Genomic DNA, 22,037 nt, shown 5'->3' on the forward strand with positions numbered 1-22,037 from the left:
AACAACGTTAATAGAACTCAATCTTTAAGGAAAATAATTTAATAGAAAATCAAAGCATAAAATGCTTAATTTGTAGATTCAATGTTTTGTCTTCACTATATTCAATATTCATAAATACTAAAAATTTATTAGGAGTATGTGAATAATCATTTTTCCTATTTTTGTAAAAACAATTATTGAAAAGTTGAAGGCGAGAAAGTCAATAATTAGGAAACAAAGATGGGAAATAAGAAATACAGTACATTTAGCGGTTGGACTCCGAAGCTGCAGATTCGGAGTGAGGGTCGTGAACGTGGCAAAACTATATTCAAAAAGTGATGCACACTCATATACTCGTTACCGGTTACAGTATAAAGCAGAGAATGAGCTTTTAAAGTTTTGAGAGAGAAAGAGTGAAGCAGAGGAAGAAGCTACGACCGATTGCCTAATCACAACTCCGGTGTTGCTGTAGAGTGAGATCAAAGCTACCGATTAATCAATCTTCTCTGTATGCGTGCGTTGTGGAACTGATTGATCACTCGCCGCGATTCAATTTGCTCCGTCGCTCTCCGATAATTAATACTCTACGAATCTCAGTTGATTTGATTGTGGATGTTTTGGTTCGTGTTGAATTGAGAATCGAGGTTTTTTGGCTATAACTTGTATTTGAAGGGATTGAGAATGGCTGCGGTTGAAGGCTATTCGTTCTCCGTTGCGTCAGTTGTGGAGGATGTTCTGCAGCAACACGAGAATCGATCTCGTGATCTCGATTTTGATGCTCGTAGGGCAGAAGAAGCCGGTAATTTTTTCCAGCTTCCTTCCGTAATTTTGATAAAATTCATCATCCTCTTCTTAGTTGTTTATTTTAATTGCTAGTACTCTATTTTTTTGGCTGTTTCTGTTATTATTACTCTTCATATCTTTGATGGAGGGTAGGATCTCAGATTGTGAGGTAAATTTTATGTGCAGCAATAAGAAGATATGAAGCTGCTGCGTGGCTAAGAAAAGTGGTTGGAGTAGTTGGTGCAAGGGATTTACCTGCAGAGCCTTCCGAGGAAGAGTTTAGACTCGGATTAAGAAGTGGGATAATTCTCTGCAATGTACTCAATAAAATTCAACAAGGAGCTGTGCTAAAGGTGAATTTGATATATATATTTAAGAACAATTGTCTCTTTCCTCCAACAGTCGGTCATGCCAATGAATTTTCCTCTGAGTGGAAGGTCTCGATTCATTTGTTTCAGGTAGTCGAAAGTCCATGTGACGCTGCACTTATACCCGATGGCGCTGCATTGTCAGCTTATCAGTACTTTGAGAATGTGAGGAATTTTCTTGTTGCCGTGCAAGAAAGGGGGATACCGACTTTCGAGGCATCTGATCTGGAGCAGGTACTTGCATTCATGCTAAGTGATGGATAATTTGAGCTCTCTATTGTTTCATAGAAATCTGATCATTGCTGATTGTTATTCTCAGGGAGGAAAATCTTCGAGAATTGTGAATTGTGTTTTGGCACTGAAGTCCTACTACGAATGGAAACAGTCTGGAGGAAATGGGATTTGGAAATTTGGTGGAAATGTTAAGCCGACTACATCTGGTAAACAGTTTGTTCGCAAAAATTCTGAGCCGTTCATGAGTTCTCTGTCACGGAGCTCATCTGCAAGTGAGAAATCACTAAATGGTGTCTGTATAGACAACAAAGATACTAACAAAGCGGTAAGTCCGGTTTATTGAAGTCTCACTTAGTACCAATGAAGTAGAGAGTTTTAAGACTGTTTTATCTTCATTTCAGCAGCCTAGTTCCGGTTCATCGTTGAGTAAGCTTGTTCGTGCAATTCTTTTAGATAAGAAGCCTGAAGAAGTCCCAAGTGTAAGTTGTGAATGAACTAGGTTCAATATAGGTGCACACATTAGTATTGTTTCATTTGTTTTTCTTGATTTCTAGTCTACAGATATATTGTGACAATCCTTCATTTTAAGGTGACTGGTCCTCTGTTTTGCAGCTTGTCGAATCTGTATTGAGTAAGGTCATGGAGGAGTTTGAACACCATGTTTCAGGCCAAAATGGACTGGTTAGTATTTGTTTGTGAATGATCATCACAATGCTATTTATGATTTTACAAAGTGATGCTAAAAATTCTTTTAAAACGCCATCGCATTATTGTGTCTGTTTGTTCTTGCAACAGAAGAAGGATAATTTCAGAGACTCAAATATTTATGATAGTAACAAATCCGTGACAAAGCCGCCTCCATCCAATGTTCAGGTAATCATTGATTCGTAACATTTGTTTTCTTATAGAGAAGAATAAATTACAAGATGATCAACTTCTCTTTTCTTCATGCGTTTAGATCTCCTTAACTAACAAGTTCATCATGTCTTTCCAATATGCTTGAACAGAAGAATGCTGCAATCTCAAATGAAGATTTGGAGAAAAATAGAAATTGTGACAATGAATCCCATGGAAGTTTAATGAAGCAGATAATGATTGTTAACCAACAGCATAAAGATATGAAGGTATGGACTGATCAAATTAGATATATTCTTCTTCAACAATCGAGATATTCTTTCTCATTTTCTCTCATTTGAGCTGATAAGGTTTGGATATGTATTATTTGTTCCAGGAGCTAAAGCAAACTCTTTCTACTACAAAAGCTGGTGTGCAATACATGCAAATGAAATTCAACGAGGATGTTCAAAATCTTGGTAGGCCTTCACATATTATATATAATTAGTGGTGAATGAATGAAAGTGCTCCAATGGGGTTGTTGTAATGATTAAAAAATGAAGTTCCATTTTTTCAGTTTGATTGAGAATTAGTATGTTCTTGACAGGCCTCCATATTAACGGACTAGCATATGCTGCTTCGGGTTATCATAGAGTTCTGGAGGAAAATAGGAAGCTTTATAATCAAGTCCAAGACCTAAAGGGTAACAAATTGCTTCTTAATAGTGTATGCCATAGTTTTGTTATCCTTTCTACACTGCTTTATATTAACCTTATGTTTTGGTAATGTATTCAATCAGGAAGCATAAGGGTCTATTGTCGTGTCCGACCATTCTTGCCGGGACAGAACACTAACATGAGTACTGTTGATCATATTGAGGAAGGAGTTATAACGATAAACACTTTAGCAAAGAATGGGAAAGTACGGAAATCCTTTAACTTTAACAAAGTGTTTGGGCCATCTGCAACGCAAGGTTCGGTCTTAAATTTGTGGTTTTTCACCCGGCTACTCTTTGAAGTTTGACAAAGTCTAACATTTTACTGTTATCTCCATGCAGAGGAGGTGTTTTCAGACACACAACCACTAGTAAGATCAGTTCTTGATGGTTACAATGTTTGCATTTTCGCCTACGGTCAAACGGGATCAGGGAAAACGTTCACTATGGTAAGATAGCAGCCACCTTTTCTTTCTTCCCACTAGATGTGTTCTCACTTGTTCACTGTTTTGAAAGATGAATGGAGTTGTTGATTTGGTTTGTATGTTATTCAGAGTGGACCCAAGGATCTCACAGAGACGAGCCAAGGGGTGAATTACAGGGCTTTGAGTGATTTATTCATGCTTGCTGAGCAAAGAAAGGATACTTTCTTCTACGACGTATCTGTTCAGATGATTGAGATTTATAATGAACAAGTTCGGGATCTTCTTGTTACTGATGGATTAAACAAAAGATATCCTTTTCTATATCTTGTTTGTTACCTGATAAAGTCCATAGTTATGATTTGATTGTAGTTTTAACCAGAATTTGATGTATTATCATGTTTGGATGTATTGATTAGATGATTCCTTAACTAAGAACACATTAGAAATACGAAACAGTTCTCAGACAGGACTCAGTGTGCCCGATGCCAGTCTGGTCCGCGTTGCTTCAACATATGATGTTCTTGAATTGATGGACCTCGGCCACAGGAACCGGGCGGTTAGTGCAACAGCACTTAACGACCGCAGTAGTCGCTCTCACAGGTGAGCAAATTTGAAACAGAATTAAATGTTTTTGAAGTGATCTTTTGTTCTGAACTTCTGTTCATTGCAGCTGTTTAACAGTTCATGTCCAAGGGAGAGATTTGACAACGGGAACCATTATCCGAGGTTGCATGCATCTAGTTGATTTGGCCGGAAGTGAGAGAGTCGACAAATCTGAAGTGACGGGCGACAGACTTAAAGAGGCTCAACACATTAATCGATCTCTCTCTGCATTGGGTGATGTTATATCATCTCTCGCACAGAAGAACTCACATGTTCCCTACAGAAATAGTAAACTAACACAGCTGCTGCAAGATTCACTTGGTAAGGATCATATCATCGAAACTAACCAACTGTTCTTCTTTGCTATCGTTCAACATTGTCCTCACACTCTGGTCTGATATAATAGGAGGGCAGGCGAAGACATTGATGTTCGTCCACATAAGTCCTGAGCCAGACGCCGTTGGAGAGACCATCAGCACACTTAAATTTGCTGAGCGTGTAGCCACTGTTGAGCTTGGTGCTGCACGTGTGAATAAGGATTCATCAGAGGTTAAAGAACTCAGAGAACAGGTGCTTCTCGTCTTACTATTCTGGTTATCATTCTCATTCTTTTGCTATATAGGCTGTGATCATTGCTAAACTAGATCGATCTCTGTTGTAGGTTGCCAGTCTCAAAGCAGCCTTAGCAAGAAAGGACGGAGAGCCAGTCGTCTCCATGCAGCAGAAAGCATCTGGCACCGGTAGTCCATGTAACTTCCAGTTCTCGCCTTGTAACCCGACTATGAATGCTAGAAACATGGAGTTGGCATCCCCCATTGGCACGAGGAAGCCAATGGAAGAAGTAGGCAACATAGAGGTAAATGAATAACTTCCATTCACTTCATTGATATTTCTTATGTGTATATAACTAAGGTTGGAGATGGTTTTCATGCCAATACTGACAATATGAAAATGAAAGTGCGCTTTTAACGCGTTAGAGAGCCAATCGTTGTATGCAATAAACAGAAAATTAAGGCTTTGATGTCTAGAGACAGCCATTATGGTAGCATTTGCGACATAGTAAACCTTGTTTTCTGATATTTTGAGATTTGACACTGCTGTCTCTTGAATTCACAGGCTCGTAGCAACAAGAAAACGAGGCAAAAGAAGCAAAGTTTGGACCTAGACGACCTGCTGGGTAATTCCCCGACCTGGCCACCTTTCAACAACCAGAACCAAAACAGTGGTGACGATGATAGGGAACCGGGCTCTGGTGAGTGGGTAGACAAGCTCATGGTGAACAAGCAAGACCCCGTTGGAGTTGAAAATCCAATCACGTGTTGGAATCCCACCAATGCGAATGTCTACTCCGAGAATAATCCATGCACCATACTTCCTGCAAGCAATCAGATTGATCTTAGCCCAACAGATTACCTGGATGAGCTTGATGCTGGAACCAGTGATTCATCCGAGCCAGATTTGCTCTGGCAGTTCAACCATTCCAAAATCGGAAGCTTCAGCAATGGGATCGGACAGAACGTAAAAAAACCTCATGCGAAGCAAACAAAAAGTCCAGAACTCAGGTAAACTCAACTTTTAACAACACCATCTAGTTTGAATTCATTTTTCTTTTACACTTTTTAATGATTTCTTTTTAAAAAAAAATGTGCATCAGAAGCATGATCCCGAAGTTAGGCGGCCCGTCACCATCTCGAAAAGCAGTTGCTTCAGCTTCTCCTCCACAGAGGAATGACGGTAGGCAGCCTACTGCAATGAAAAGAAAAACAGGGCTGAGGAAGTAAAACAGCAGTCCTTTTGTAAGGGTGAATGTAGAGGTTTTTTCATTTTTATTTTTCATTTTTTGAGTCATTTAACTCATATCATAGGCGCCAAAGCAATTATTCCAGTTGCAATATAATGTGTATTATGTGATCAATATAATTTTTATTTTATTTTCTTTATTTGTTGTAAAGATTAAATACTGAGGGTTTCATTTGTTAATGTATTTTTTTGGTTTTTTCTTTATTCAGTCGTCTATTCCTTTTTTTTGCTAAAACGGGTAACTATTATCATTGATTCAACTTAGTATGTCGTTAGCCTTCTAGTCAAAATCAATTTTAATTTGTTAAATGGTAGTGTGGCTAATATATGGGGCCAAATATCTCGAATTAAGCCTATTGTAACACAGTATTTATTGTTTATTTATTAATTAAAAAATGTTAAGGATAGAATGAATTTAAATTTAAAGGTTCCGATTATGAATAAATGAATTCAAATCTAGATTCGAAAGTGGAGTAGTACTTATTTAATGCAAATTATAAATATTTTGTGTGAAAATAAAATGGTAAATAAATAATGTAATTAGCCCAAAGCGCTAGTACGGTACAATTGAATGAGCTCGTAAAACCCTCTCATTTATCGCCGGCGATAAACCTCCGATTTTGTGCAATCCGATTGTAATAGCTCGTACACTGAAAGCGACAGAGATGGACATTGATTTCGAAGAAGAGAAGCTCAAATCTTTGCAGATATCATCCCTCAGTGAGGAGGAGGATGAAGGCGGAGCCCCGGACAACGACGTAGAGGATGCAGACAGTGATGAAATTGACGATGAAGAAGATCAGATTCCGATGACTTTGGGGTTTGCAGAGAAGCCTAAAAATCCTTGGTCATTGCGCCGCCAATACTTCCCGAGTAAAGCTGGTGGCTCTCCGGTAATTTTAATTGGTTTTTCCGTTGTTAAATTTGAGAATTCATTTGCGGTTTGAATTTTCGAGTTGTATATTTACCGAATTTCATGAAATAGCACTTATCTAGTTATACGTGTTTGTTTCCTGGTAATGCGAATGCGTATGAAGAGTATTTGCATTTATTTAATTACTGTTTTAAGGGTTATTTATGGTTTTCTTTTTGTGATTTAGGCATGGTTGGACCCCATTAATTTACCTTCAGGAAGCTCCAGTCTGTGTGATTTTTGCAGTGAGCCTTTGCAGTTTCTGCTTCAGGTGTCGTAATGAAATCGATGCATGAGTTTTTGGGATTACTTACAAAATATGTTTAAATGTATATATATTTGGATTCTGTAAACGCATCCAATTTAATCTTTCATAATTATTTATTTTGGGTAGGTTTACGCCCCTTTACCTGAGGAGTCAACTTTTCATCGAACACTGTTCGTTTTCATGTGCTCGTCAATGTCCTGTCTTCTTCGTGATCAGCACGAACAGTGGAAGCGGTCTCCAGAAGTCCAGTCCCGAAGGTACGTGTTTCTCATTTGTTACGATGCATATAAAATTAAAATGATCAATTGACACATCACTTGCAATGTTATGTTTCTGATAACAAAATGGCCTAACAGCATCAAGGTTTTTCGGTGTCAATTGCCGCGGGCAAACCCCTTCTACTCCAGTGAGGCACCTGCTGAAGATGGAAGCCAGCAGCCATTGACAGCTGGAGGTACATTTTTTGGTTATTTTTAGGTATATGTCCTGTTTATTAATTGTTGCTTTGGTTGAAAATTCTTGTGATGGTAGTACTCGTACTATTATTGTGACGGTGACTTAAATGGTCATTCCCTTCCCCTCAAAAACTGCATATTTAATTTAGGTGCAACATTCTAGCTTTGGAAATATAGAAATTTATGTTAATGTGGTGGGAACTCGTGGAACGCAATATGACATTTACACCTAGGAATGAAGATATTCAGAAGTGCTATTGAGATTGAAAGAAGGGGTTAGTGTCTGGTTTGCATGATATGTCTATGATCATGCAAGTCAGGAGGAGGGTGCTGCTTGGTTATTTCTTTATTTGTTTTAACTGTCTTAGGTCATCCTAGGTGTTAGTTTGGTTATCAGTCAGCTTTATTGAACTCCAGATGGGTTGAAGGGTTGGGAAATTGAAGCTATCTTGAAAAGAGGATGTTAGGGTAGATGTATGGACCGTATGGTTACTGTTTAGTCAATTGGCCTTGAGGCTGGGTAGGAGTGAGTATACTCCTTTCATTTTCCTTGTTCCTTCAGTTTGTTTTCCAGAATGTTTTTAATAAGAGTTACTCATAATTTTGTGTTATCTCTTACGATGGTCTCCATCAATGTAGTTGTAGATTGCTGCATGGTATGATCGTTATGAAACATATTAATTTGCACGTATGCTGATGCTCGATATATTGTTCCAGCAATGCTATGTGATTGGTGTCGTGCATGGAAAGGAGACAAAATTTGCAGTAGCTGTAGAAGAGTGCGGTATTGTTCTGGGAAGCACCAGGTACTTAACATAGCTCATCTATGCATGAAATATGGTTTCGAGCTTCTGGTAAAAATCAAACACTTGCAGGCTGCTCATTGGCGATCCGGTAGCTCAAGTCATAAAGTATTGTGCCAACAGTTGGAGGCATCTGGCAAGGATTCTGAATTAGGTGATAGTTCTAAGCATGGAAAATGACTATAGTATGTGGCTTGTGTTGGTTGTTATATTGGACTCATGCTTCTAATATATTTGTTTGCAAGATAAGATTCCTCTAAATTCATATGTTGTGCTTAACTTTCAATGCACATTTATGGTATTTACTATAGGATATGGTTCGTGCTTATCTTCCATGTTTAAGGTGGTAGTTGAGTGAAACTATTGCTGTGGTGTCCTGTAATTAGATTTAGAGCATTTATTCTGATGCACACTTGGTTTCATGATTTTTATTGGCAAACAGCTGCAAGCAACTCCCTTTGGCCCGAGTATGAGATCACGTGTGAGGATGAATGTGACTTTGATGAGGCAATATCCAATGATAATGGAACTGGTAGTGCATTGGTTTCTAGAAGCCGAACTGAGGGTTCTGATGGAAATCTTATAAAATATTTCAAGGTGATTTTGTTTTCTGGTGTTCTGGCCTTGTACTTTAATAGTAGTGAATCATTTTAAACTTTACTTTCTAATTATTTCTTAGGCATCTGATGAGAATAGTAGTTGGGCATCTTTCCAAGAGAGAATATCTTCAGCTCCCGAACAAGTCTTAAGGTGATCAGTTGGAATTGAATACTAACGAACTGTGTCTCCACTTTCATAGACATTGCATTTTACTCTGTCTAGCAAAATCTTTGAAACAAGTTGCTAGATAATCTGTCGGTTTCTGTTTCTTTGATGAACAGATACTCGAGTTCCTCTCAAGCAAAGCCATTATGGCCCGTCTTTAGTGGCCGGCCATCAAAACCGGATATTCCTAGGTGTAACCATTGTGGTGGCGCACGCGCCTTTGAATTTCAGGTTAGTGGTTCTTCCATGCACATAGATAGAGTCCAGTAAAGTGAAATGAGTTGCTATCAAACATTCAAACTTTTTCCTAAAAAACATGTCATCGCGGTACTGGCTTTCATCAGCAACTACATTTGATTCTCTACTGATGCTGCTCTTGTTGATCTCCGGGTTCAGGTTTTACCCCAGATACTGTACTTCTTCCATGTGAAAGACGGTGAAGATTCTCTCGACTGGGCCACCATCGCCGTGTACACATGTGAGGCCTCGTGTGAAGGAGGTGCAAGTTACAAAGAGGAATTCGCGTGGGTTCAACTTTCTAGTCAGTCTATATCACACCAATGAATGCCGATAGTGTTGTTGTGTGCAAAGACAAAGTTGGGAAACCGCAAATATACTCATATATTCTTTTGTCTCCACTTCTCACATGAAAGAGATACATATAGTGACTTGCATCATCTCTGCATTTGTCGTTGTATGTTTTTGTCCTACTTTGTTGTTGGTCGGTCCCCCTTTTTTGGGTTTGGAAGATGTATGAGATTATTCCAGAGTTGAATTTTGTATTTTGGTGGTTTGGAATACACATTCAGGTGATGTTATTTTTATTATCTCGATATATTTAATTTTATACGAATATTTTTAATAAACAAAAGTTCTAAAATGATTCAGATTATAATTCTATTATAGTAAAGCATATAAATTTTATTCAATTAAAATCTAATTAAAAATAAATTTTGCTTGCTCTGTTTCATCGAGAAAATTCACATTTTTAAGAAAATGCATTTAATGCCTTTGGAAAGTGTAGATTTTATGCATATAAAATTATTTTTTTTGAACAAAAAATGGGCAATTATTCTAGCATTAATGCCTGACATTTGACGTTCAAGCTAGGGAACAAATTTGTCACATGGGTGATAAATTCAATCATAAATAGTTGAAATTTAAATATATGCATAATATATTAAAAAGGAAATTTACATTTGACACGATGGATCACTATATGGTGGTGGCAGAAATTCCCTATTAGATGTTTTACGAATTTAAGCAAACACACGATTACATTCATCTGAGGAAAACTTCCCTCAACTTTAACAATATTGCAGTCAACATCAAATAACTAAGGACAATTGATATGATACATACATAAGAAGACAAATTGTCACGTTGTACTTAAAAAAATGTCGTAGAAAATAAATAATTACTCAAAATAAAATAAGTACTCCATTTGAAAAATCAATACACGAAATGTGAAATTTTATTTTCAAATTCCCACTATAATCAATCAATGCAATCCCACAAATAAGAAGAATGTACAAATGTGAATGAAAAATGACCAAATAAACATCGAAATGAATCTTAACCACAAACAAACATCCGAGAGTCCTCCTTGCACTACCAAAACTTTTCTTACACATGAATGAAAGAAGAACCGACACTGTACACATAATCGAACGCGGCAAACCGCCACTCGGAGCGACAAGCTTCCGCTTCGTTCTCGCCTGCCGTTGCCCCATCCGACCCGAAGATCGCACGTAGCGCTAGCATGCCCCGAGGGACCGGTTGAATGAATGACTAAGAACCGAGTATGTGAGACTTTTACGAGGATGCAACTTGACCGTTCGGCTCAAGAATACAAAGCAATCGGAGGAGCTAGATGACGAGACTTGGAGCTCTGGGCAAGGCTCGGGTGACACATTTACGGACGAGCCCTCGACATTGGTGCATATCCAAGCTGCGGCTGGATCGCACGAGGCTGGAAGGGAGACGTTGGAGAGACATATGGATGTGAAAGGGGACTCGTCTATACCAGAGAATACCCCGGCCGTGGTGACATTTATGCCAACGATGTCTCTAAAGGTGATGCCGTCGACGATTGGGAGGGCATTGGGGTCATATTCATCGTCGGGGTGATTAGTGAACTGACCTGACGCCCTGATTCCACGTTGCACATTTTCCACTTGCACGTCTGAGATGAATATGTCTTTAATGTACGCGCCCCTCCCCTTTGCCGTCTTCAGTTCGATGCCGTTAACCGAGCCGTGGATGTGAAGATGCTCGGCTAGTACGTCAGAGATCCCGCCAGACATCTCACTCCCGAACGCGAGTCCGGAACCAGAATAAGATTGCAACCGCATCTTCCTGACGTTGACCCTGGTGGTTGGTTTGCTGTAGCTAAGCCCGTATTCGTCCCAGCCACTTTTCAGCACCACGGCATCGTAACCCGTGCTAATGTTGCTGTTCTCGATGCAAACATACTCCGACGAATCTGAAATTAGACGAGTTTGAGATTTAGAGCGGAGAGATAGAAAAAACACCTAAGTTATAGACAATGGCATCAATCTAAACAACTAGAGGACAGTTTGGCCGGGAAGATAAATAAACAAAACATGATAAGATGACATATTTTAGTGAATTTTTGGTCATATAATTCCTTATATTCCAAGATAGATGAGTTATCTACCATACCAAACTGCCCCTTAGGGACACACGGATTCACAACTTGGGGCGACTAGGCCACCCTCAAGGGTGAAGAAAACATCAAGGACAACGAGCATATGATATTGGTTAAATGTAATTTAGAAGAACGAATTTAAGGCGTAAATGCTACGAAAAGATCACAATTTCAACGAACCAGGAACAATTCCACTAGTGTTGGGAGAGTCGGGTGGAGCATAAGCCGTTATGTTCTGTACAAGCAATTTACTGCAACACAACATCACACCAAACGAAGTTACAATACTATAACGTTTAGAGATAACAAAGAAAAGAAAATTTGAAGAGAAGTTAAGGAGACGGTACCTGCAATATGCCGGGTGTATGTTCCACGCAGGTGCATTTAAGAATGTTAGGTTCGACACAACAACGTTGTTCGACCACATAAATTCGACTAGATGTGGTCTGCTGTAGTTTAAGGAATGATTATTGAATTGGTCCCACCAGATAGAACCCTGTCCATCAATAGTTCCATTGTTTCCTGCACAGCAATGAAAATTAGGGTGAGAATTAAAAAATGGCCAACAAAGTTGAAAAAAGAAAAATCGTCTGCGAACATTCCTACCTGTGACAACAACATCGGTTAAGTTTTGCCCATAGATTAAGCTACGATATCTTCGACCAGGCATCTCAAGGCCACGGCCATAAGAAGGTAAAGGATCAACTACATCCCAGTGCAGAATATCCTGTGTATGAAGGTAAATTACTAAGATTACATATTCATTTTAATAGATTTATTCAGCAAACAAAAATAAAAACAATATGAAAGTCTGATAATGCAGAAAGGTTAATATATATATATATATATATATATATATATATGTACCATAGCTATTGATTGCATATTCTTGAAAAGAATGTAGGGGAAAACAAAATATGAAAATCATTTAGGCATGACTAGAGCTTCATATCGAACCTGAGAGCCGAGAATCACAGCGTCTTTTTCGAGAAAGAGTGTGAGGTGGCTAGTAAGGGTGATGCATCCAGTAAGCCACTTGCCTGCCGGAACGTAGAGCTGAGCACCGCCCTTATCTGCAAACGACTTGAGATAGAAAATTGCATTCTGAAATGCTACGGTATTCGATGTTTTTCCGTCTCCCACTGCCCCAAATTCTGAGACGGACACACTGTGAGGCCGGGGTGTCAATGGCCAATCGGAAGTGCATACCCCATTGTACTCTGCAGCATTGCTCAATGCCACGAGCAAAACAAAAACTACCTAGCACATAAGGAGAGAAGTTGAGCACATTATACAAACAATATATGCAGCAAATGCTAAGCAAATTTTCACTCTTGACGAGAAGAGAAAACATCCGATTGCAATGAACGCCTTCTATTTCTTGAACATATGAACACATGTTCTACACACGACAGTGAACTCAAAGTATCACAGACTAGAGTGAAAAATCAAGACATATTCACTCTCAACAAGAAAAGAAAACATTCAGCTACGGACATCTTCTTCAATCTGATCGATCGTATGATACGTACGTCTACACATTATATTTAGTAACAAAGTTCAGAAGAGATTAAAGTGAAAAATGAACTCTTTTGCTATCACAGCTCCAAAAGTTACTACACTTTTTCTTATCATAAAATAGGCATAATTAGCAAAATAAGTCCCTCAATAGTCAATAGCTATACCATATAGCAGAAAAATAGATCTCAATTACTAGCCTTATTGAGGCAGGCAGCAAAAGTATACAATGGTACAATCCAGCATTAGCACAAAATAGAACTCTAGTAGCTTAAACTCAACCTCCCACTCACAAACATTCACAATTTCAGATCTACAAACCAAGAACTAGCTGTAATAATCAGGCAATGTAGGCAGTTTGCCTAACACCAAAACTGGAAGAATGAAAGATCAAATCAAACTTAACCTCTGCAACAACACCAAATCTTAGTAAAGTAACAAAAACCAACAGTGAGCAAAAAGAAAACGCAATCTTGACAGAATTGAAGCTCAAACAACAATGGCCCAATCTCAAGATTCAATTTTTATGCAAGCCCACAAATAAAAAACACCCAATTTTGATCCAAAGATGCAAAAAACAAAAAATCTTTAATCAAAAAACTAAGCAACTCACATAGCTAATCACTGCAATAAAAAAGAGATTAAACGTACTTACTAGCCTCTTCATCTTTTCTTCTTCTTCAATTTCTCATCAAAAATCCACCCCTTTCTCTTCTGTGCTGTGAATGTTTGACTTCACACAAAACTAAGAAGAGTGAAGAAAAACAAGAATAGAGGAAGGAGGCGATTGATTGAATGATGATGAGTGGCAATTAAGGAGGAAAAAAATTTCTTACCAAAATTATAACAACAAAAATAAATAAAAATGGATGGTAAAAGAAAGGGACACCACAGAATAAGAAAAAGACCCCTTCATCTAGCTCATATTTAAAGCATATATATATGGGATTTGCAAAACGAAATCTTTAAAAATTTTAACTTTGAAAAAATAATCTCTAAATACAATTATATTTAGGGTAAAATGGGTTTAATTTCGTTCAAGATTTAGGAGGCATTAATCACTACTGTAATTTTCTGTCCAACGGGTATTTGCCGACACTAAAATAACGGCAATTTTTTAGGTTTATACTGTTTCCTTTGTTGTATATTGTGTGTGAGAGAGAGAGAAGAGGGGGGCGCAATAATGTGATGTAATAAGCATGATTAGGGAACCTTAAACATAATTAGAGGGTCAAAAATGAGAAGGGGACAAACGGAATTAAGTTTTTTAGTGTGTGTGTGTGTGCATGGGAAGGTTGGCATGTGCTTTGTGGATGATGGGGCCCTTTGCTCAATGATGTATGGCAAATGCTAGGCTGGCATCACTGAGTTTGCCAGATCAGACCCCAACCGTGGGCCCACCTGTTTGATATAAATTATTGAATTTTTTGTTAGGAATATTCCTCAGAAAAAATGTTTTATTTGACATCGATAGTAGTATTATTTTTGGGATGTTTTCTACAAATATTTGCATTGGTTAGTAAATCGCATGATTTGATTGAATGGTTATCATGTGAAGGATAACAGTGATCTATTCTCTGTTTATATGAATATTGTAGTAACATTTTGTTACTCGGGGACGAAAATTTAATGACGGCTTCAGATGAAGTCGGTAGACAGACATAGGTCACTGTAACATATTTGGATCGAGAAATTATCATTCAACATTTGGATCTATTGATGACCTCGTTTTGCAACAACTCTTCTCAAATCTTTTATGACATGTACTGCGACTTGTGAGTATGTGTATTCCTACAAAACGGATTCATATATCGTCGTGAAATATAAATTTCCAGATTGATTTTTTTTCATATTAACATACACGTAAACTGACGATATAGATAACTCATATTTACCCGTGGAATTTTATAGCATATAAGTTATATATCCAATTATTACATATTTAAAGTTTAATTAAGATACAAGGGTAATATACCTTATTTTTCTTAATTACTTAGTATTGTAATTTAAGACACAATAACGCGAAATATAATTTAAATATGTTGAATGAGGCAAACATAAATATAATCATAAAGTAATTCAGCCATAAATTATACTCCTATATTTGTCCATTTAGATTAAATAAGAGGCTTAGAGTAGCATTGGCTGGAAATATGAATTAATCTTTACATAAATATATAGATCGCTATCTAATAGTAGTAGTACTACTATATCTATATCTTTCTTCGAAGAAGCACCAAATGGTATGACATCTTCTCTTTTTAACAAAAGATATGGGGATTAAAAGAAATGTCTTATATATGTTGAAATTATACAGTTAGTCCCATCTTATTTTTTTTCATGTATAAATTTGGTAGGGTGGGTACCCCTTTTTTTTTTATATGTCCTATAGTGGACCGTGCTGTCTCGTGTTACCTTCTTCTATTTGAATCTTTAATTATTATTTTACTGACTTGTTTACAAACCAACAAAAATAATTGCAAATCATTTCTCTGTAAAGTTTTCTATTTATTTATTTATGTGATCTTTTTGGTTTTTGTCAAAAGTTATGTCTTAAACTTGTTTTTAGAGGGCCATTACCTCAATCTTGGCTAGAAGTTAAATTCCAGGTTACATAGCATTATTATTTTACATAAAGTCGATCCATTTTTCTTTAGCTATGATTGAGCCCATAAATGGTGATTTATATCGAAATCAAGTGTTTGTTAGAGAATATAAATATCTCTATGTATAGATATATTACTCCTATAAATATATAAATATACTTAGCAATTCAATAGTAATTTTATTAGTACTATTTATTTAGATAATTTCCCAACAATTATGACAATTTTTATAATTTATAGGAGATATAGAGAGATAGAGTGGGTGGGGGGAAGCGGGGAGAATAATAGTCACACATTTTATTATCATTCAATCAAATTCAAAACCAAATTTAGTTTTTTTTTATATCTCGAGACGAACTCCAATCCACGAACTTTGTTAACAAAATTATTATGAATACATTATCCAATTAAAAGTCCATTACCGCGTATTTTGCATCAGTTAAACGAGTGTTAAATACAGTGACTTTAAATATATTACCTTAAAGAAACCCGATAAAACTAACAAGTGCAATCAAAAGATAAATTTAATTTTAAGTATACTAAACATTAAACTAAAGAGTGATTATCACAGTCTTTATCCATTTATTTCAATTGCCAATATATTTTTCAAACATTTGAATATATCACAAAAAGGACTATTTGTACTTCATATGAATATAGTTCATAATTATCAATATATTATGAATACATTATCCAATTAAAAGTCCATTTTTTTCATTTTTTAATTTATATTGCGTGGATATGATTAGCTCGTGACACGTTATAGTTTGGATTCCAAAAATTGCAGATTAAGCATGAAAAGTTATTTCGGTCGAACCATATCTAATAAAATTGAGAATGTGATTAATCGCGGTGTTTTACAATCATTTTGTCACATTGAATAATTTTTTTCCAAAAAAAGGGGCCGGAAGAGGAAGTGGCTGCCCTCCTCCCGAACCCACACTCAAAGCAACAACAAACGAGAAAACATCCTGGAAATACAGACCAAAGTTCGATAGAAAACGTTGTGTATTTCTTTAAATACCAGCAAATAAATTTATATAAAATCTAGTGTTAAAAAATCAAAAAGCATGCTAAGGTTTCAAAGTTTTATTTGAAAATGTTTCAATAGTCAGTATAGTATTATTGTATGTTTCATTATATGTGAAAATACTCACATGCACGTATTTATATAGGAGTAGTAATAGAATGTCGATAATCTAATACTATTAATCTACGCAACTATACTTGAAAACAATAATTAGTAAAGATATGAACATATATTAAGTTCAAGAGAACAAAACAAAAGTAAAATCAAAATGGATTGTAGTACTTTTATATGGATATATTTAATATGTTTGTAATTATATTTCAATATTCACAATGTAAGGATTAATTAATTTAAAGTGCCCGAAGATTACGAGTAATTAGGTCACCTGCTTACTTTTTTTGCTCTTTGCTGTACTCTTCATATAGTATTCAATTTACATTATACCAACTATAAGCGTTTCAAAACTTAATCTATGATTAAAATAAATTGATTAACTACAAATCCCATAATTTGTGAGTGCTTTTTTTTTCATCTGGTGGTCCTCATAGTGCGTTTGTAGCTTGCACAATCATAATGAATTATTTGATTATTGGGTTTAACAATTCATAACCCTAATTATTTGATTTTTGCAGGCTGCGTTTCACTTTGGAGGAAATGTAAAATTCCATTTTATAAATGCACGTATTTATTTATTGTATCAAATTATACACATAATCATGTTATATCAATGCTCTAATTTATGGTTTGTTTGATTTCAGTTAATTATAAATTAGTTAATGACACCATAAAATAAAAATCAATCTCCTTAAATTTGCGGAATTCTATACAAAAAATACTATTTCCAACACCTAGAAACATAATAATCAAAATGTGGTCAGACGTGGATTTCATACGCTACGCTCTTTCGATCTAATCATAACTAAACTGACAATAACCAACACCTAATTAATTATTGGTCCAACAAAGTACCCAAATTACAACATCAATAATAATAAAAATGTACTACGTACTACTAAAAAGCATTTAGGTTTTCCAACTGAGCTTACATTTAAATTTACACTAAATATTTAATTTTATCTGAGTCACGTTAGCAATAATGCTAATTATTTCAAATAGTGCACGTGGATTGCAACGTCAAGCTAGAAAAGTTTTTGTATTCGTAAAATGGGCTGCCCCTAAAGTTATAGGAGTACTAGCAACCTCGAATTTTTTTTTGAATGGAACCTATATCATCTACTAATTATATACTCCATAGTAGTACTACTTTATCATTATAGCCTAAAACTTAACTATAATATATTCAATATTTTCATATATAATAATACATTTTATCAATTTGTTTTTGCTTCTTCGTTACTAATGATATTACTATTTAAATAAGGAAAATTAGTTCCTAAAATCATGATTTGTTCAATTTATGGCATTTTCTACTAATTTTAAATTGGTCTAAAACATCACAAACTTTATAGAGTCTGTTTGTTACTACTAATTTCTCAACCCGACCCAAATAAAGTACTTCCTCTGTCCCATGTTACCTGAATCGTATTCCATTTTGGGTTGTCATAAGTTATTTGAATAATTTCTTGTTTTAACTGAAAACAAACATTTAATCACACTTACTTTATTCTTTTTTTACTTTACCCTCTCTTCACTCTCTTACTTTATTCTCTTCTCTACTTTATTAACTCAATAACACAATTTTCTTAAATCTCGTGCCGAAAAGAAACGCCTCAAGTAACGTGGGACGGAGGGAGTATTTTTTAGCCAAAACTTATTCCACACGGGCAACCGTAAAACATTTATAATATTTAAACCACTTTTAATTTTGTGACAAGTAGAATAAAAAACCACGTTGATTGAATACATTAAGTAGGATAAAAAAAAGCACGTCCTTTTAGTCGAAAATTATGATTAACCTAGCATGGAGTAACAAACAGAATGTAAAAGTTGCTAATAATTTAAATCAATTTTAAAATTTATGAAAAATATCACGACTTTGCTAAATTTCATAATTTTAGAGCCTAATTAATATCCCTTTTAATAATTGGGTTGGACTTATATAAATAAAATAGTACACATTTCACTGTTTTTATTAGTATCATTTTAAATAGTTAGATGACTATCTTACAAAAATTGGACTCAATTACAATCACGTTTCTAGTATTTGAACTCGGCCCAAATTATACTCGTGAGATGGGCCCATTAGAAATGGGCTGTAGACTGCGCATAGATGCGCGTGCCAACCGGGAACCAGTAAACAAATCTGGAAATCAAACTACGCTCGATTGATTCCGTTCTGAATTTTCACCTAATTTCTATTTTTTTGTCGCGGCGGCGATCTGCGAGAGCAGCTACTTTTCTCGGCAGCGGAATTTTGACTCCGGCAATGTCGATACTGGCATCCAGCCGTCGGGCATCGTCCAAGGCGTCGTACTTGAGAGCGAGCTTCAGATGCTATTCATCGGCCTTACGTGAGTTTAATTGTTTCAGCATAGCTTCATTGCTAAGAACTAATCAGTCTAGAAATTTTCCTTTCCATGCTCATTTTGATAGGCTGCACATGATGCTTTTGTTGAATCAAGTGGTTCACTAAATACAGTTGCTACTTCTCTCATGAAGATAGCAAATGACATACGTTTCTTAGGAAGGTAATGGAGATCTCAGGATGTTTATCCTATACTTTTAATTTGTTGCTTTTATGTTTTAAGTACAGTTCTCACATTATGCATTATATATGCAGTGGTCCACGTTGTGGTCTAGGAGAACTCATACTTCCTGAAAATGAACCTGGCAGCAGTATAATGCCGGTAATGTGTTTTCTTATTTATGGAAACATGAAGGCTTATTATCTTTTCACTACCATTGACTGTGTGCTACTCAAACCATCTTACATTTCAGGGGAAGGTGAACCCTACGCAGTGTGAGGCCCTTACAATGGTTTGTGCTCAGGTAATAATATCTAAAATGAGGATGTAGAAGTAAGTAATTTTCCACTAAGATGCTTTACTAATGCTCCGTTTTCTTTTTCCAGGTTATGGGCAATCATGTGGCAATTACAGTGGGGGGATCCAATGGCCATTTTGAATTGAACGTATTTAAGCCTGTCATGGCCAGCAACTTGTTGCACGTATGTTTCACTATCAATCCAGTCATTCATAGCCTGTCATTTAGGTTTAGCGGAACTACATGATTGTTGCTCCAAACCTAAGTTCTTTCTTTCCCTAGCTAATGGTAATAATAGATAGCCCAACTATGCAAGCAAATGGACATATTGCTTACTCCCAAAATTTTATATCACCCATTACATTTTTTCGTATTGCCTATGCTCTATTTTTTATTAAAAACCATTCTCAACCTTTTTCGACTTGCTGCCAATTTTTATTAGAGTTTGAGCTATGTTTATATTTGAGTCTGGATGCCTGAATACAATAGACATACTCCAAAATATTGCTGCTTTGGGAGAATAATCTTACCCTATATTTTCATTTGTTGGTTAGTCGGTGAGATTGCTTGGGGATGCCTCTGCTTCCTTTGAAAAGAACTGTGTCCGGGGAATCCAAGCCAATAGAGACAGAATTCATAAGTTGTTGCATGAGGTGAGTCTCTATCTTGTTTGAATACACTATCAATACTATTTGAAAATTCGAACCATCCTTGTCTAACAGTGATGTGGTGTTTTTATGATATTGCAGTCCCTCATGCTTGTCACTTCTTTGAATCCGGTAAGTTTTCCTTATGAGTTACTATGATTGAACTATTTCAGCTGTTATCCATGTATACCCACTGCTGGAATACCCTTCTCATTACTGAATCCTGCTATTTATTCCAGAAAATTGGCTACGATAATGCTGCATTGGTTGCCAAGACAGCTCACAAAGAGGGAAGTACTTTAAAGGTCAGAGACTCTCACTGTTAGCATCATCTATCCCAAATAAATGAAAAAAAGAATAGAAAAAGACAACGCTATCTTGATATATTATGACCTTTTTTTCAATCTTAGCTCTGGTGGCATTATTAACAACATAAATTCGAGAACCATGATATACTCAAAATGAGATTTTCCCTGTACAGGAAGCTGCATTGAAACTCGGGGTACTTACTTCAGAAGAATTTGATACCCTAGTGGTTCCTGAGAAGATGATTGGCCCATCCGACTAAATCATTGAGCAACATAGATATTCTCCAAAGGAGATCCTGATAATGTTAGGGTGGTTGAAGTGTAGTAACGCCTAGAGAGGCTAATATTTTTGAGGTTTTCTCGTCTTTCCTAATTCGCGGGTTCACATAACCTGTGTTCTCTTTGGATTTTCGGAACCATGCGTGTTGAGAAAGCCTCCTCATTTGTGGCGGAGATGCCTAAAATAAGTACTACAACAATTCTACAATGTGAAAACTACGCTTAGTTGCAGTTTTAGAAGTTTTCAGATGCTGTTTTCCTGATGAATAAATGATAAGTCAATAGTGATTTACGCCAACTCTTGATAACTCTTGGCACTTGGATAGTTGGATCTATTTAGTTTGTAAATTTTGTTGCAGTCCAAGATTGAAATTTCTTTTTCAAGTTCAATAATACCTCCTTTGTGTGCCTAAAAAATAGAAGTGGTTTTTGTTTTGATCTGTCTTTTAAAAATAGACTTTCTAAATTTTCTATCCCACAATTTACTCACATTATTTCCATATTTTTTTTCTTCCTCTCTTATTTTACCTATTGTCTTTTTCTTTATTATTTTGCTTATTTGTCTCTCCCTTTCCCTTACCTTACTCATTTTTTTTCTTTTATTTTACCATTTATGTTTTAACATTCTTACCATTTCAAAAGTTAATATATTTTTAAAAAACAAAGGAAGTATGCAAAGTTTATATTGGAATGGAATGCTAATTTAATGAAATGAAAGAGAATGAAAAGAATATGCAAAGGAATTCAATCTACATTACATCCCACACTTATTCCATTCATTATAAGTTGAGGATGCTAAAGCCAATGGAAGATAGCTATTTTTCAGTGGAGTAATAACTCGTTAGTTAAATTATATTCTAGATATTCAATTCAGCAAGAAGTTAGCAAGTTTGTTTTCGGAACTAATAAAAGTTTGAAATGTAACCGAGATTGGAAATAAGAATAATGCACCAACATATTCAAAACACAAAATCAAAATCAAGACAACAGCTATGAAGATTTATGACAAACCACCAACGACATTATCACAGGAACAAATAAGAAAACAAAAAATAAATCAACTTATGGAAACATAAAACATAGGCACACA

The 22,037-nt window shown here is 36.0% G+C and overlaps 4 protein-coding genes across 6 annotated transcripts; 3 read left to right on the plus strand and 1 right to left on the minus strand.

The window, feature by feature from the left end:
* Window positions 1-369: 369 nt before the first annotated feature.
* On the plus strand, window positions 370-5,945 carry LOC125216763 (kinesin-like protein KIN-14I). Of its 2 annotated transcripts, none has more exons than XM_048118528.1 (19): window positions 370-778; window positions 949-1,115; window positions 1,221-1,364; window positions 1,450-1,689; window positions 1,766-1,843; window positions 1,977-2,045; window positions 2,160-2,237; window positions 2,372-2,488; window positions 2,596-2,677; window positions 2,806-2,901; window positions 2,998-3,171; window positions 3,256-3,362; window positions 3,468-3,646; window positions 3,777-3,938; window positions 4,009-4,262; window positions 4,348-4,511; window positions 4,603-4,797; window positions 5,058-5,503; window positions 5,596-5,945. In XM_048118528.1, the coding sequence occupies exons 1-19, from the start codon at window positions 661-663 to the stop codon at window positions 5,720-5,722; spliced, it is 2,997 nt and encodes a 998-aa protein (XP_047974485.1). In that variant the 5' UTR covers window positions 370-660; the 3' UTR covers window positions 5,723-5,945. The 2 variants fall into 2 exon arrangements, with proteins under 2 accessions (XP_047974485.1, XP_047974486.1); XM_048118529.1 differs by having other exon boundaries at window positions 1,769-1,843.
* Window positions 5,946-6,283: 338 nt separating this feature from the next.
* On the plus strand, window positions 6,284-9,772 carry LOC125211750 (programmed cell death protein 2-like). The gene is made up of 10 exons (XM_048111663.1): window positions 6,284-6,634; window positions 6,842-6,925; window positions 7,049-7,179; window positions 7,279-7,376; window positions 8,095-8,183; window positions 8,253-8,334; window positions 8,623-8,777; window positions 8,860-8,930; window positions 9,062-9,176; window positions 9,342-9,772. The coding sequence occupies exons 1-10, from the start codon at window positions 6,407-6,409 to the stop codon at window positions 9,507-9,509; spliced, it is 1,221 nt and encodes a 406-aa protein (XP_047967620.1). The 5' UTR covers window positions 6,284-6,406; the 3' UTR covers window positions 9,510-9,772.
* A 629-nt stretch (window positions 9,773-10,401) lies between these two features.
* On the minus strand, window positions 10,402-14,042 carry LOC125216363 (probable polygalacturonase). 2 transcript variants are annotated; one of them, XM_048118052.1, is made up of 6 exons: window positions 13,790-14,042; window positions 12,574-12,876; window positions 12,223-12,343; window positions 11,964-12,138; window positions 11,797-11,867; window positions 10,402-11,430 (listed from the first exon to the last, which is right to left on the minus strand). In XM_048118052.1, exons 1-6 carry the CDS (start codon window positions 13,799-13,801, stop codon window positions 10,703-10,705), a joined length of 1,410 nt encoding a protein of 469 aa, XP_047974009.1. In that variant the 5' UTR covers window positions 13,802-14,042; the 3' UTR covers window positions 10,402-10,702. The 2 variants fall into 2 exon arrangements, with proteins under 2 accessions (XP_047974009.1, XP_047974010.1); XM_048118053.1 differs by having other exon boundaries at window positions 12,574-12,872; window positions 13,786-14,042.
* A 4,936-nt stretch (window positions 14,043-18,978) lies between these two features.
* On the plus strand, window positions 18,979-21,337 carry LOC125209129 (fumarate hydratase 1, mitochondrial-like). Its single transcript, XM_048108738.1, has 9 exons — window positions 18,979-19,023; window positions 19,324-19,418; window positions 19,511-19,577; window positions 19,669-19,719; window positions 19,802-19,897; window positions 20,268-20,366; window positions 20,463-20,492; window positions 20,600-20,665; window positions 20,842-21,337. The coding sequence occupies exons 1-9, from the start codon at window positions 18,979-18,981 to the stop codon at window positions 20,926-20,928; spliced, it is 636 nt and encodes a 211-aa protein (XP_047964695.1). The 3' UTR covers window positions 20,929-21,337.
* Window positions 21,338-22,037: the final 700 nt, after the last annotated feature.

The sequence above is a fragment of the Salvia hispanica genome, chromosome 3 (assembly GCF_023119035.1).
Source record: "Salvia hispanica cultivar TCC Black 2014 chromosome 3, UniMelb_Shisp_WGS_1.0, whole genome shotgun sequence".
Classification (NCBI taxonomy): domain Eukaryota; kingdom Viridiplantae; phylum Streptophyta; class Magnoliopsida; order Lamiales; family Lamiaceae; genus Salvia; species Salvia hispanica.